Source organism: Drosophila tropicalis, unplaced genomic scaffold (assembly GCF_018151085.1).
Source record: "Drosophila tropicalis isolate 14030-0801.00 unplaced genomic scaffold, ASM1815108v1 contig_1002, whole genome shotgun sequence".
Classification (NCBI taxonomy): Eukaryota; Metazoa; Arthropoda; class Insecta; order Diptera; family Drosophilidae; genus Drosophila; species Drosophila tropicalis.
In genome coordinates this window covers 1,328,107-1,343,977 of record NW_027172360.1, presented here as the reverse complement: position 1 = coordinate 1,343,977, position 15,871 = coordinate 1,328,107, and the positions used below count along the sequence as shown (strand labels likewise).

The window sequence follows — 15,871 nt, the reverse complement described above, 5'->3', positions numbered from 1 at the left end:
GTCATCTGGGCCAACTATTATTTACATTGTTTATAAATGATTTGCCTTTGGCCTTGGCTCATTCACGCGTGCTCATGTTTGCGGATGACGTCAAGATTTGTTATTTCTATAATGATCCTTCTTTCCAACAGTACTTGCAATCAGATCTCGATGCGTTCTGTGATTGGTGCCACGTTAATAAATTACACCTTAATGCCTCTAAGTGTTCTTTTATGACTTTCAGTCGTTTGTCTCCGCTCCTAGCTCATTACTCTATTAAGTCTGTTCTGTTAGATTGTGTTCCATCATTCAAAGAATTAGGCGTTATGTTTGACCCTAAACTTTCATTTAATGTTCATATTTCTTCAATTGTCAACAGAGCAAGCAGCCTTCTCGGCTTCATTAAACGTTGGGCCAAAGAATTTGATGATCCCTATGTAACAAAGGTTTTATACACTTCGTTAGTTCGCCCTACTCTAGAATATTGCTCGCCAGTGTGGAACCCGCAATATGATGTTCACCAGCGTAGTATTGAATCGGTACAGAAGCAATTCCTTAAGTTTGCGCTACGCGGTCTAAATTGGGACCCGGGTCTTCGCCTACCTTCTTATTCTGACAGACTTCTTCTTATTAATCTTCCTTCACTTTATAACCGTAGGCTTGTTTTTGGCATTCTCTTTCTCCATAAACTAGTCAACGGCGAAGTCATTTCTACGAATTTACTAGATACGCTGTATTTTTGTGTTCCCTCACGTCGGACCAGAAACTTTTTTCCTATTCACCTTAGTAGATGTCTGACTAACTACTCTCTTCATGAACCTCTTCGTGTTCTTTGCCAATCTTTTAACAACCTTTCTCACCTTATCTCTCCTCATCTTTCTGTCACTTCTCTTCGCGCTATACTTTTTAATCATCTACAGCGAAACCAATGAAAATATTCTGGACTTGGATTGGCTGCAACTCATCCCTGGCCACATTGGCTGTGAATCGGGGCATAGCTGGCACCTTGTGCAAATAAAACACCTCCACCGGGCTGGGGATGTTTAGTTGTATATAAAGCTAAGCTACCTTCTTCATTTAATTACTATCTGTCTTTAGCTTAAGCTTTTTCGTCGACTGCTGTGTTAGTTGACGTAAATAAATAAATAAATTACTTTCTAAACTGAACGACATTGGGTTTCCACCTCTTTTCCTTTCTTGGGTTCGAGAATATTAAACAAATAGAAAACAGAAGGTACTTTTTAAGTGGTGGTCATCTTGGCCCTCTGCTTTTCACATTATTTATTAACGATCTTCCATCAGTTTGTTCATGCGCGTGTTATTATGTATGCTGACGATGTCAAGCTTTGTCTTACTTATAAAGATACAGATTCATTTATTTGATCTTAAAAACTTTCAGTCCTGGTGACAGTTTAATCTATTAAATCTTACACAAACAAATGTAAGGTAATGACTTTTTATCGTAACTCTCCTCAACTGGTCACTTACTTTTCAAACAATAGTCCTTTACAACGTCTAAATAATATGAATGATTTGGGCGTACTTATGGACCATAAGTTCAATTTTAACACCCATACTTCCACCACGGTAGCAAAGGTCATGAGTGTTCTGGGTTTCATTAAAAGATGGTCAGAAGAATTTGACGACCCCTATACAACTAAAGTTCATTTTACTTCGCTTGTCCGTCCTATCTTATAGTATGGATCTTGAATTTGGTCACCTCAATATGAGTCGCACCAGACTTGACTTGAATCCGTTTAAAAGCAGTTCTTGCTATTTGCTTTTCGTGGCTTAAGCTGGGATCGCAATGTCATTTTGCCTTCGTATTCTAGTAGACTTCTTTTGATTAACCTTCCTTTGTTAATTAATCGTAGAATTATGCTTGGTCTTATTTTTATAGACATCCTATTATACCTTTAATAAACTTTTTTGGGTCCTTTGCTCTGATTACAACCTTCTATTCCCTGTAATTTGCTTAGAGTCTTCTATTAATATACTTAAAACATCTATCCTTTCCTGTTAAGTTTTTATACCATACACCCATAGGGAGAAATGGTATATTAAAGTTGCTAAAATGGATGTAACAGGCAGAAGGAAGCTTCTCCGACCCTATAAAGTATATACAGTGGCGGACACGAATTTAAGACGTTTTTTATTTTTTTTTTAGTTCTGATTTTCTCCTGCTGGATCTACAACTTCTTCAAAGAGTTTAAACGTCTATCTTTAATATTTACGATTTTGGAAAAAACGTCTTAAATAAATGCCCCCCAAAAAACGGACTTCTCTTTGTTCAAATGATCCTGTGAAAAAAACGGATTAAACTATGAAGACCATTCTTACGGTCTATTATCTGAACACAATAACCAACAAATTACAGAAAAAATTAATCCATTAAGTTATTTAGGAGCCGAGAAAATCAGAACTAAAAAAAAAAAAAAAAAAAAAAAACGTCTTAAATTCGTGTCCGCCACTGTATATCAGGATCAACAGCCGAGTCGATCTAGCCATGTACGTCTGTCCGTCCGTCCGTCTGTATGAACACGCAGATCTCAGAGGCTATAAGAGCTAGAGCCACCAAATTTCGTATGTATACTCGTGTAGTATTTAAATGGATAGAGTTAATTGGAATTTCGGCCACGACCCCTTCCGCCCCCGGAATTCATATAAAACTGATTTTCTTAAAAACTATGACAGCTACCGAATTCAAATTTTGTATGTAGACTAGCTTAGTAGAAGCGCAGATATTAGCTATTTAAAAATTTTGCCGCGCCCACTTCCGCCTCCATAATTTAGAAAAAACCGATTTCCTCCTGTAGTTTTTTGACTATCGCAATCAAATTGAGCAGACTAATTAATTTTGTCTATTTCTACCAAACTACCAAATTTTTTGAAATCGGACTAGAAACATGGAAAATATGCGTATGAACGTATTTTACTAAGCGATCCATAAGGCCAAAATTGGCCGTTGACTAGTGGCGGCGCTAGAGGGCTCGTGTGTTTGTAGAGTCAGCGAGATAGCACATACTATGAAACATGTAAAATTAATAGACATACATTTGGTTTTCGAAATTTGAAATATTTGTTTCACCTGGTATATGGTATACCCAAGTCGGCGAGTCGACTTACTTCATTTCAATTGTGTATTTGTCTACGTGATTCGTGCCAAACGCGAATATTCTTAGAACTGTGGGACGCGTCTGTGTGCTGCAAGCTTACAGGAGCAAAATATTCCAGGCCTGTATGCGATCCCAAACTAGAAACTTGGTTCTTTTTAGACTCGGCCTTTAAACTCTTTGAAAAACTGCTCGCGCAAAGATTGGAGTCTGCCATCAAGTTCGGGCTTAGACGAGCCAAGGCCACAATCGTCGCCTAAAAACTGCCGTTGACATAGCCAGCATCGAGGGCCATCGATAAAAGGGCGGTAGTAAAGAAAACTGCTTGGTCTTCAATTTCAACACTGCCAACTGTCTTGATCAACAGTGCTAAAACCAAAGCAGAAGAAATAAGAAGGTTCCTTACTGACTTTCTGCTGAACTCTAGAAGCCCATCTGTATTTTTCTTTTTATCTCTACACTGTTCCTTTTATTGTCTTACTTCTTTCTACACTATTCACTTCATCCTTCATTATCAGTGATTTTTATAATTTTTTTTGTAAATAAATGAATTAAAAAAAAAAAAAACCTATCTGTAATTGCATTCAGTCTTTTTGGCATCATAACTAAGAATTTATACACTACACTAGAAATTGCTCGCCAGTGTGTGACCGACAATATGATGTTTGTCAAAGAAGACTTGTAGTATACATGTACAAGTATTTCTTTTTACCTTATGTCACCCGAACGTTTTTAACATATTTGACATTTTTATACCCTTGCAGAGGGTATTATAAAATTGGTCAGATGTTTGTAACGCACAGAAGGAGACGTTTCCGACCCCATAAAGTATATATATTCTTGATCAGCATGAGAAGCTAAGTCGATATAGCCATGTCCGTCTGTCCGTCGGTGCGTACGCGTTTTACTCAGCCATCTTAAGAGCTATCGGGATGAAATTTTTTTTGGGAGCTTTTTTTTACCCGGGTGAGATAAAGTATGAAAATCTTTGGGATCGGACTACTATATCATATAACTCTGGAACAAAAATTTTTGCAAAAATTGGAGTATCCCCATGAAATTTACCAATATAATAGAATTTGATATAAAATCTCAGATCCCAAAATTTGACCCTGATCGGATAAATAGAACACAAGTTACAGTCTATATAAATCGGTTCAATCGCTGCCGGCAGCTCTGCTTGCTGCCTACTACGTCATCATCAAATCAACAGAGCACATGCATACACACACAGACGCAACGCTACATAAACTGTATGTGTATGCGTGCGTTGCTTTGCTTAGGGAATGAGGGAAGAAGAAGAACAAATTGTACATAGTATGAAGAGTAAAATTGTTTTGTTTGTATATTAATGAATTGAGTTGCAGAAAACAAATTTTGAACATGTGAAATTATTATTGTCAAGGACTGCAAGGGTATATAAACTTCGGCATAGCCGAATTTAACTTCTTTGATATTTATATGTACTATTCGCTTATGAGATTATTTGTATGAGTTTTGTTGTTCACTACTGGATGATTTAACATCAGACTAATCAACCCTGACAGCATTACTTACAGTTCTCCATTTATAAATTCTAATAACCATACTTACTTCAAATTGTCATTTTTATACCCTTGCAGAGGGTATTATAAAATTGGTCAGATGTTTGTAACGCACAGAAGGAGACGTTTCCGACCCCATAAAGTATATATATTCTTGATCAGCATGAGAAGCTAAGTCGATATAGCCATGTCCGTCTGTCCGTCTGTCCGTCGGTGCGTACGCGTTTTACTCAGCCATCTTAAGAGCTATCGGGATGAAATTTTTTTGGGGAGCTTTTTTTTTACCCGGGTGAGATAAAGTATGAAAATCTTTGGAATCGGACTACTATATCATATATGTAACTCTGGAACAAAAATTTTTGCAAAAATTGGAGTATCCCCATGAAATTTACCAATATAATAGAATTTGATATAAAATCTCAGATCCCAAAATTTGACCCTGATCGGATAAATAGAACACAAGTTACAGTCAATATAAATCGGTTCAATCGCTGCCGGCAGCGCTGCTTGCTGCCTACTACGTCATCATCAAGTCAACAGAGTACATGCATACACACACACACGCAACGCTACATGAACTGTATGTGTATGCATGCGTTGCTTTGCTTAGGGAACGAGGGAAGAAGAAGAAAAAATTGTAGTATAAAGAGTAAAATTGTTTTGTTTGTATATTGACGAATTGAGTTGCAGAAATCAAATTTTGAACATGTAAAATTATTATTGTCAAGGACTGCAAGGGTATATAAACTTCGGCATAGCCGATGTTAGCTTCTTTGATATTTATAACCTTACAGAGGGTATTATAAAATTGGTCAGATGTTTGTAACGCACAGAAGGAGACGTTTCCGACCCCATAAAGTATATATATTCTTGATCAGAGAAGAGATCAGAGATCAGAGAAGAGAGATCATGAGAAGCTGAGTCGATATAGCCATGTCAGACGGGCTGAAATTTTTTCTGTGATTTTAGAAATTCACATATGTGATAATATTAGATATAACCCCAGATCCCCAAAATTTGATCGGATAAATATAACACAAGTTACAGTCAATATACTAATCTCTGCTCTGCTCCCGGCTCTGCCGGCAGCGCTGCATACATGCATACACACACAGACGCAACGATACATAAACTTTATGTGTATGCGTGCGTTGCTTTGCTTAGGGAATGCGGGAAAAAGAAGAACAAATTGTAGTAAAAAGAGTAAAATTGTTTTGTTTGTATATTGATGAATTGAGCTGCAGAAAACAAATTTTGAACATGTAAAATTATTATTGTCAAGGACTGCAAGGCTATATAAACTTCGGCACAGCCGATGTTAGCTTCTTTGATATTTTATAACTAGAAGTGTGTGCAAAAAGAGACGCGCAATTTTCCAGCGGTAGAATAGCTTGGCATAAGAAATTGACATGACGAATAAGAGAAACGAAAAACCAGCGAATATTCAAGTGTAAAAGAAAGCTTTACTGCAAAAATGAAGACACGCTGGATTGTAAATGTCGGGAAGTCCAGAACAATTACAGAGAAAATAAACCACGATCTGTAGTGCCGACGAATACGCCAGTGCCGAAAATTAGTGTTTTAAATCAAATGGCCAAAAAGAAAAAAAAAATTATAAATAAAGATTACAGTACTTCTCAGAAGTATGTTTCAGTAACTTGCTGACACTGGTTTGCAACATCTCTATTATGTAGCAACATCTCTATTATGTAGCAACATCTCAGCAGCACGCTTACTTTGCATTGTCTCAACAACCCAGTTACGTTGTTACATCTTAACACGGCTATATAGTTACGCCTCACCAACACGCGCCGATTCATCAAAACAGTAAGATCGCTACGATTCAGCAGTACAATAACGTTGTCACTTCACAGCAAGACAATTACGTTTCAACGTCACAGAATTACGTAAGCAAAAGTGAGTCAAACGTAAATGTAGGTCAGTATTTGGGAAATTTGCACAATTTTGTGACCCAACAGCAACAACAACACGAAGTCAACTGCGAAAAACAAATATAATTACTTCAAACAATATATCAGGGGAAATTCATGACATTATAGCCGGGTTGCAACACATATTATCAACGGCATCAACTTTATCGCATCAACTTAATCTTAAGAGAAACAGATCAAGAACAGGTTTCGTGTGAAGTCACCAGTCGAAGTCAGTAGTCTGTGTTCAGCAGTAAAAAGAGAAGCCGATAAATCAGCAGTACATAGAACACGATATTTAAATTGCCTATAGTAATCATTATTCGCCCGACCAAGACTTATAATACTAATATCAAAATATCAAAATAAAATCTTACATACAGGCCTATTCGGTTCATAGCTTTCAGATTAAACGTGAGTGCAATAGTCAAGTGAATCCGCAATTAAGCGGCCATTCAAAAAAACGATAGAACCGTCAATTAAATGCTTTAATTAACAAATGGGACTTTTTATTGATTAGTTTTAATCCACAGCGTACACCTCGATGTACTCAGTGTTTTATTTATTTATTTATTTATTTACGTCAACTAACACAGCAGTCGACGAAAAAGCTTAAGCTAAAGACAGATCGTAATCAAATGAAGAAGGTAGCTTAGCTTTATACACAACTAAACATCCCCGACCCAGTGGAGGTGTTTTATTTGCACAAGGTGCCAGCTATGCCCCGATTCACAGCCAATGTGGTCAGGGATGAGTTGCAGCCAATCCAAGTCCAGAATATTTTCATTGGTTTCGCTGTAGATGATTAAAAAAGAAAGAAAGCTGATTATAAAAATAGCGACAGAAAGATGAGGAGAGATAAGCTTAGAAAGGTTGTTAAAAGATTGGCAAAGAACACGAAAAGGTTCGTGAAGAGGGAAGTTTCTGATCTACTAGCGTATCTAGTAAATTTGTAGAAATGACTTCGCCGTTGACTAGTTTATGGATTAATAAGTTAATTAATTAAATTGCGGGTTCCACACTGGCGAGCAATATTCTAGAGTAGGGCGAACTATCGAAGTGTATAAAACCTTTGTTACATAGGGATCAAAAAATTCTTGGCTTCATTTAACGTTGGGCCAAAGAATTTTATGATCCCTATGTAACAAAGGTTTTATACACTTCGATAGTTCGCCCTACTCTAGAGCAGCAATGAGTACTCCACCGCCACGACGACCAACACGATAAAGCCTATAAGAAATAAAGTTATTCGAAAGAATTTCATTATCCAAAACAGGGGAGTTAAGCCAAGTTTCAGAGAAAGCTAATATGTCAGCCGAAAAGGTTTGGCTATCACAGAACAGGTTCGAGAGCTTGGTAAGAAGTCCTCTTACATTTTGATAATAAATGCATTAGTTTTTTAAAGCAGAAGATATATTAGGAAGGTGGACGGGCAAAGGACGGGAGCGCTTATTGGGCGCAAACTCGTGTACAACAAGGCCCACTGGCCAAAAATTAGGTTCAACCATAGCTGAGAAGTACTCATTTGGTACTGTAATTTTAAAAGAGAAGATTTCGCGAGGCCTAGAAAACTTAAACTTTTGAATTAAAATCTTAGCAGGGCATATATTACCAATGTAAGCTGCCACAGACGACTCAGAAGTATCTGGAGCAAGCCTAGAGATAAATAATTGTTTGCGATGAGGCACTATAGTTAGTTAGCGGAGGAGCATTGGGATCCGCAAGTCATTGAGAGCCAGCATGATCCTGTGATTGATCAGAGTTCCCGTGAGGGATAGATTGAGGTACACCAGGGCTTGTAATGGGTACTTCAATCTGAAAAGAAGAGCATAAAGAGGGACAAGAAGATGGTGTAGGCGAAAGTAAAATTGGAGACGAAGTAATAGAGAGAGCTGGCGACTGCTTACGAGGCAACTCAAGGGTTTATTTTTGGGCAATTTCTCACAAGGTGGAAGAAACTTGAATTGCGACAATAAATGTACGCTAGAGTCACACTCGTTAGACAGCTGTTTGGCCAGTTTGTATAAAGAAAGAAACTTTAAACGAAGATCCCTATACATAGGGCTAAAATCAAGCTGCTGGCTGGCACAAGATGGGCAAGTCCAGCGCATTAAGCCAAGCTCAGGCTTAGACACAAACAAACCAGAAAATTTGTCGTAGTCGCGGCCATTGAGGCCAGCACGTTTTAAGTGAATAAGATTATCGCAGAGCCATCAAGATATTGCTCTATACTAATCATCAAAACGATCAGAATGCTTGCAAGTAGGTAGACAACAAGCCATTGAAAAGGCAAAAGAAACACAAGGCAAAAATATGTATATATATTTAAGTATATATAGAAAAATTTAAATACACAGCACAAAGATAATTATCGATAAAAAATCAATAATTACAAATAAAACAAAAAGACAGCTAGAGTGCACAGCACAACAGAGAGTGCAAGAACAGTTATAAACCGAGCTTTAAGAGGCGGCCTTACAAAAGTGATTACGCGGGAGCACAAAGCAGAGAGAACAAAGCCACTAGCACTGATGGTATGGTGGGGGCGATGAGGGGAGCAACTGCAGAAGCAATGACAAGAGAAAAAAATAAAAAAAGTAAATGCACCAAACACTAATCACGAAAAAGAAAAAACTGTTTAAACTGATTAATTTGGCGAATTATGGAAATAAAACACAAGGGAGTCAAGCGAACAACACCAGCGAAAGCGTAAACAAACTAAGCACAATTAAAATTTGAGAGAAAACAATAAATATTAATAAAAACTCAGGAGCTATGCAAAAACACGACCGTCACGTCATAGAGCAGAAAGCTTTCGTATTAATCATAACTACCAACGGCGCGAAAAATTTTTTTCCAAATTTTATCTTTTTCTCGTAAATAAAAACTTTTCTATAACTTATAAACGCATCCGAAATTTCATCCGAAATTTATTTTCAGTTCGGGATTGCTTACACTCGTTTTTGGCCATAAGCAAAATAAAATCTTTACCAATTTCAAAATAAACTAACATAAACTTACAACGAAACTTGCATTAGCGTTGTTGTTTTTTGCGTATATCTTTTGCTTTTTTGTCTTACATTTTGTCGTTGTAACTAACTCTCGCGCACTCGAGTACAAATTGTTATTGTATGTGTTCAATTTGACGCGCTCTATCGCTCTCTCTCGTCTTTTGCCCACCCGCGACACAGTGATACGTGTTTTTAGTGTTGCGCGATAGTGGTACCTAAACGCATTAGGGAAGTGGTCCTGGAAGTTGACTCTTCAGATTTGGTGTCAAAGCTTCTGAAGTCAAAGGAACGTTGCCATGGTTTTTTTCACGTTCGATGAGAGCGCCACGCAACTCACTGATTTGGGTATTAATTTCGCTAATTGACTGCAGAGCGGGCTTTAAGAGAGCTTCACAGAACTGAAAGGGAAATGAAATTGGTTAGTAGCTGAAAATGCAACTCTCTCTACATCTCTCTTTGCCAGCCAGGCAACTGACCTCTTCCTGAGTTGCTCGTCTTAGCTGCCAAAAATATCGAAAGTATTTCCCATCCTTTTGCTTATAGACCATCTGAATGAGAATTTTCACTCTATTTGAATCATTTTCTTCTGCCATCGGTTTGATCTTTTGGTCAGCTAGGCGATAATCCGTGGCTGCATCATGGGTGGCCCTCAAAAGGGTCTCATTCATGTGATTTGCATCCAAAGGTTGTACAATGGTAATATGACGATTGAGGGCCTCGGCTCTTTCCATTGCATTGGTTTTGTGTAGAATATCTATGTAGCAAATGCTGCTCTGGAGATCAAATAGCGTGAACTTGTAATCAGGATGCCGTAGTTCTCTTTGGGCAAAGTACCACATTTGGTCATCTACCACGAAGCTTTGCCACATTGCTGCTGGTTGTTTTTTTTTTCCAGATAATAAATATTTATTTTTGTTATATATTTTAGTTGTTGCTGTGACCCTGGCAAGTAGTAATAAGTTTGTGTTTTCGTACAAAAGTTTGTAAGCAGTGTCGACTATACAGAGGTAGGTGATATCTTCCAGGTAACTATGTTTTTTGTAATTTAAAGAAAATTCATATGTTTAAGAGTTGGAAGTCAAAAAGTCTTGGGGCTATAGAAACCAGATTAGCTGCACTCTATTAAGCTATTTGAATATCTGTATCCAGATTTAGATAATTTAGCTAAAACTAAACATCAATTAAAAGAAAAAGCTAAAAGCGGGAGAGGGGGAGAAGGGCTATTAGCATATTACTTTGTTGTAATTGAGAAAGAAAGAGGTAAAAGTCTGTAAGTCTGTATTCTCGTAATTTTTACTCGTTAGTTATGAAGGCACATTATCCCTTTATACCTTTGATTTATTCCTTTCTTAAATTAAATTAAATTTCTTATAAAATGGTTGTCTGCTCTAAAAGTAATTGTTTAGTTGCCACTAGTGCGATTGACTCACATGATTATATTCTTTGTTGGTTGTTACACAGCACAGTGGTCGGGCTTGTATGGAGCGAGCGGCCAAAAATACTTCTAGTGGTGTTAAAAATCTGAAACTATTTCTAAAATTTAATAAAAATATAATAAATAAAAAACTCCAAACAAATCATTGATATTCAGCCCCCTACTAAAGTTATACATATATAGGGAGCAGAGTCCCTATCTAAAAATAAAAAATTTATCTAGTGGCAACAAATGAAGATCTACTCAATCGATTACTTCTTTCTTCTGATCCATTCATAACGGGATAACGAAAGTTACCCCCTAAAAATAAGTCTGTTTTTTAATAAAAATGTTTTTCATCTTTTAGAATAATAAAACTAAATATTAAATAATAGCGAACCATATGTGAAAAAATTACAAAAAAAAAAATCATATTTTTTTTATTTTTAGATAGGGATTCTGCTCCCTGTATATGTATGTATAACTTTAGTAGGGGGCTTAATATCAATGATTTGTTTGGAGTTTTTTATTTATTATATTTTTATTAAATTTTAGAAAAAGTTTCAGATTTTTAACACCACTAGAAGTATTTTTGGCCGCTCGCTCCGCACAAGCCCGACCACTGTGCATAGCCCTCCTGATATCTCCCATATTTTAACCTTACTTTCTGGGCAGTGAAATTCCATGCCCTATTGTTCAGAGGTGGTAATAACCTTGACACTAATATTCGTCATTCATTTTACTCTCTATTGTATAGGAATCTACAACAAAGCAGCTGGTAATATTCAGCACTTCGTATGTTCTTCCCTGACAACTTAATTGGGAGTTGGAACAAAATTAGGTTAATGCTTTGTTATTTTATATTCGATTTGTGATTTTATAGTTATTGTTAAGTGTTTTCAGCTTAATTCAATTTTTAGTCACCTGCTCAATAGAGCAGCACTTCCACCAATAGGTTAATTAAACAAATAATTTTTTGTTGTGTTTCCTATGTGTTTATTTTCATATGCAATCTATCCGAAATAACCAATAAGCTAATAATATTAAAAGTAATCATCGAATTGGGGTGGTCTAAACGGCAGGTCGAGCGGGTGACTTTCTACGTCTAATCTGTATGACGCTGTGCATTATCATGGTTAGGTACCGAATGCCATACCACTGGATTTCGCACTTAATTGACGGAATGTAAAGGTCTCTGTGGATGACTGATTTTCGCACGTAAGGAGGCGCTTCAAAAGTTGTGGAATCTGTGCAGAATAAATAAACAAACAAAAATAAGTCACAATTACTTACATGCATTTTGTTTTTAGCACGTCGTCTGTTTCGTCGAAAGTCAAATGAATGTCTCTAGAGCAGGGGTAGGCACCCATAGCCCGTGCGGGCACTTTTCTTCGGCATATGATCGTTTTACCATCTATGTGCATGCCGAAGTCAACACGAAGTGCACTTGAGAGAGTGAAACCAGAATTAGTCTGTTGCAGCATTTTAACGCGAGCGCATCTACATATGTCGCGTTGTTGGATAAATACACATGAAAAAAATTAATTGGGGGGTTGCTTTGTCAATTATTTTGTTGCAGCAGATCATCGATTGTGCTGGTTTGAGCGATTAGGCCATATTTTATCCAGTTTTCATTTCTCGCAGTGTAAAGCACACACACTGGCTCTCTTTGTGCCTACCCATGCTCTACAGATATACGGTGTTTGTTTCTCGATTAAGTTTTGTTGGTGTTTCAATTTTGTGTAACATCTATAATGTATATCAATTTTAGGATGATCACAGCTGACAAATCTTGTGTTTACCTATTGCATAATGGGCTTTAAGTTCGTTGTTTGCGCTCTGCATGTTGAAAAGAGTCTGCCTGGTTTTGGTGTCATTGGAATTGTCTGTTTCATTTTCATTGTTCCCATTAGTTACGTACGATTCCCACAGGCGTGGGAATCATCTCTTTGAGGGATGGTACATACAGATTAGCCGCGCCATATCACCATCCAAAAGAAATGTTCCTATCTCAGGCGCTTCGATTGGCCTTTTTACCGATATTTTGCGAGTATTTTATTCACCTGAGAACATGTGCCATTCACAGCGAAATTCAATGACAATAAAACAAACAGAATAACACAATTTAAATAGATATATGTAAGGCCAAATATTTCTGCCCAATGTGGCCGAATGTTGCAAAGTTTTAATTTGTCAAAGATCGATTTCGTATAACACTTTCGAACTTTCAAACAAAATTAAATGCATTTGTTTTACATTCGAAAACAAAAAACGATCTGAATATTTACTTATGTATATAATTTTACTTCTTATGCCAATAATGCACTACTGCAAAGGGGCTTACATATTTTAAAAAATACAAAATAGTATGTGAAGGTTGATATTAGGCATTTATGTCATTATATACATGGATTTATGTGTGAAAAATAAATGTATCATGGCTATTTAAAGTCATTAAATATGCAAAGTACACATTACAAATTGTATATGTAAAATATTGATATTGTTTAGATTAAAACAATTGCAGAAATAAAAAGTTATTTATTTTTCTTGCTGCACTTTGCAACAAGTAAGCTGTCAAGAAATGGTGGATGGCTGCCATTGGGAATTGGTGTTTCACTCCTACCATTATTCCCAAACGTTCCCCCAAGATGGATTTAGTGGGAGTTGGGCCTGAGATATTTTTTTCTCTGTTACTAGTGTTCCTGATTCGTCTGTTTCTATTTTTTGGTTTTTTGTTTTTGAAATATCGATTTTCAGCTCTACTTAAAAAATAATTTCATATCCGGTTGCACCGCATGTATCTGTCTTTCTTTTCAAGATTTTGCTCGTCGTCGAAGGTAGGTACAAATAACAAGACTACTAAATTTTGTTATAATTTTGTTCTGTAATTCATGACTGAAATTTTTGCGGAGATACATGAATAGTTTTGAAATATTCTGCAGGTTTTATTATAATAAACGTTAAAAATAGTATATTAAGGGAGAAGGATCTCCAAGTTTTATTAATTAATTCGTTAATTCATTCTATAAGTAAGTGTTTTTCCATTTATTGTTTATGCTGAGTTGTGATAGATGTGACATTCCTCTAAGCTTTTAATGAAATAGAGAGATATTTGTATCATTTATAGCACTCATGTCGTGGAGAAATGATACCAGTTTAATTTTCCAGATTTTTATTGTGTACATTAACTGATAAAATGCCTCAAAATGAATACATGGAGCGCCATCGCAAACTGTACGGCCGTCGTCTTGATTATGAAGAACGCAAACGAAAAAGAGAGGCACGATTGCCAAAGGAACGGGCACGAAGAGCACACAAATTACGTGGCATTAAGGCAAAGTTATTTAATAAAGAACGACGCAACGATAAAATACAAATTAAAAAGAAAATACAAGCACATGAAGAAAAAAAGGTGCAAAAACAACAGGAAAAAAATGAATGTGGAGCTCTACCTCATTATTTGTTGGACAGAGGCATCCAGTCAAATGCTAAGGTTCTGTCAAATATGATAAAGCAAAAACGCAAGGAGAAGGCTGGGAAATGGGATGTACCAATACCCAAAGTTCGTGCACAATCTGATGCTGAGGTATTTAAAGTGCTAACAACTGGTAAAACCAAACGAAAGGCTTGGAAACGTATGGTAACTAAGGTTACTTTCGTAGGAGTGAATTTCACCCGTAAGCCGCCGAAATACGAACGTTTCATACGACCAATGGCCTTGCGTATGAAAAAAGCCCATGTGACCCATCCGGAGTTGAAGGCAACTTTTCACTTACCCATTATTGGCGTTAAGAAGAATCCCAGTTCGCAAATGTTTACGTCTTTGGGTGTTATAACAAAGGGCACAGTGATTGAGGTTAATATTTCAGAGTTGGGTTTGGTTACTCAGAGTGGCAAAGTTGTGTGGGGTAAATATGCTCAGGTCACGAATAATCCGGAAAACGATGGTGTTATCAACGCAGTTCTTCTCGTATAAACCACATGCAGCGTATTTCATTGATAAATTTACTAAATACAAGCAAATAAAAAGAATATACTTACATCTATAAATGTGTAACTTAATTATTCCTTCTATCATTGAGGTGTTTCCATTTGATTAATAATCCATGCTTTTTTCAGTTTTTTGGTGACGGAAGCCTATAATGCAGATTTTCGTAAAGACCCTTACGGGCAAGACCATCACACTTGAGGTCGAACCGTCAGATACAATCGAAAATGTCAAAGCCAAGATTCAGGACAAAGAAGGAATTCCACCAGATCAACAGCGCCTGATCTTTGCTGGAAAACAATTGGAAGATGGCCGTACTCTATCTGACTATAATATTCAGAAAGAGTCCACCTTGCACTTGGTGCTTCGTTTGCGTGGAGGCGCTAAGAAGCGTAAGAAGAAGAACTATTCCACTCCAAAAAAGATTAAGCATAAGAGGAAGAAGGTGAAGCTAGCCGTCTTGAAATACTACAAGGTATTTACCAATCGAATTGTCACATCTAAATTAAAGATTTCAAATTGATCTGTTCTTGGAATTCTTGAGTCTTGGTCTTGAGCTTTTTCATCATAAAAAATTTGATGATTCACGTGACCATCCATATTTGATTGTGTCATCCCTCCAGCTCATTTTGATTATTATTATACTTTCTAAGTTTGTATTTTACTTATTTTATAGGTGGACGAGAATGGTAAAATTCACCGTCTTCGTCGTGAGTGTCCTGGCGAGAACTGCGGAGCTGGTGTATTCATGGCTGCCCATGAGGACCGTCATTATTGCGGAAAATGCAATTTGACTTTTGTGTTTAGCAAACCAGAGGAAAAGTAATAGTAAAATCTGAAATATGTTAAACATGAAATTAAATGAAAAATAAATTCATTTTAAACCCA

The 15,871-nt window shown here is 36.8% G+C and overlaps 2 protein-coding genes and 2 long non-coding RNA genes across 5 annotated transcripts; 2 read left to right on the top strand and 2 right to left on the bottom strand.

Annotated features, from left to right (window-relative positions):
• Window positions 1–9,648: 9,648 nt before the first annotated feature.
• On the bottom strand, window positions 9,649–10,540 carry LOC137573828 (uncharacterized). The gene is made up of 2 exons (XR_011031930.1): window positions 10,055–10,540; window positions 9,649–9,976 (listed from the first exon to the last, which is right to left on the bottom strand). It is a non-coding gene; the product is annotated as an uncharacterized lncRNA (long non-coding RNA).
• A 1,424-nt stretch (window positions 10,541–11,964) lies between these two features.
• LOC137574424 (uncharacterized) lies at window positions 11,965–12,849 on the bottom strand. The gene is made up of 2 exons (XR_011032009.1): window positions 12,795–12,849; window positions 11,965–12,239 (listed from the first exon to the last, which is right to left on the bottom strand). It is a non-coding gene; the product is annotated as an uncharacterized lncRNA (long non-coding RNA).
• Window positions 12,850–13,695: 846 nt separating this feature from the next.
• On the top strand, window positions 13,696–15,871 carry RpS27A (ribosomal protein S27A). Its single transcript, XM_068284100.1, has 3 exons — window positions 13,696–13,832; window positions 15,115–15,458; window positions 15,660–15,871. The coding sequence occupies exons 2-3, from the start codon at window positions 15,138–15,140 to the stop codon at window positions 15,807–15,809; spliced, it is 471 nt and encodes a 156-aa protein (XP_068140201.1). The 5' UTR covers window positions 13,696–13,832; window positions 15,115–15,137; the 3' UTR covers window positions 15,810–15,871.
• On the top strand, window positions 13,716–15,045 carry Ip259 (NSA2 ribosome biogenesis factor-like IP259). Of its 2 annotated transcripts, none has more exons than XM_068283963.1 (2): window positions 13,716–13,832; window positions 14,164–15,045. In XM_068283963.1, exon 2 carries the CDS (start codon window positions 14,192–14,194, stop codon window positions 14,969–14,971), a length of 780 nt encoding a protein of 259 aa, XP_068140064.1. In that variant the 5' UTR covers window positions 13,716–13,832; window positions 14,164–14,191; the 3' UTR covers window positions 14,972–15,045. The 2 variants fall into 2 exon arrangements, with proteins under 2 accessions (XP_068140064.1, XP_068140110.1); XM_068284009.1 differs by lacking the exon at window positions 13,716–13,832 and adding an exon at window positions 13,884–14,024.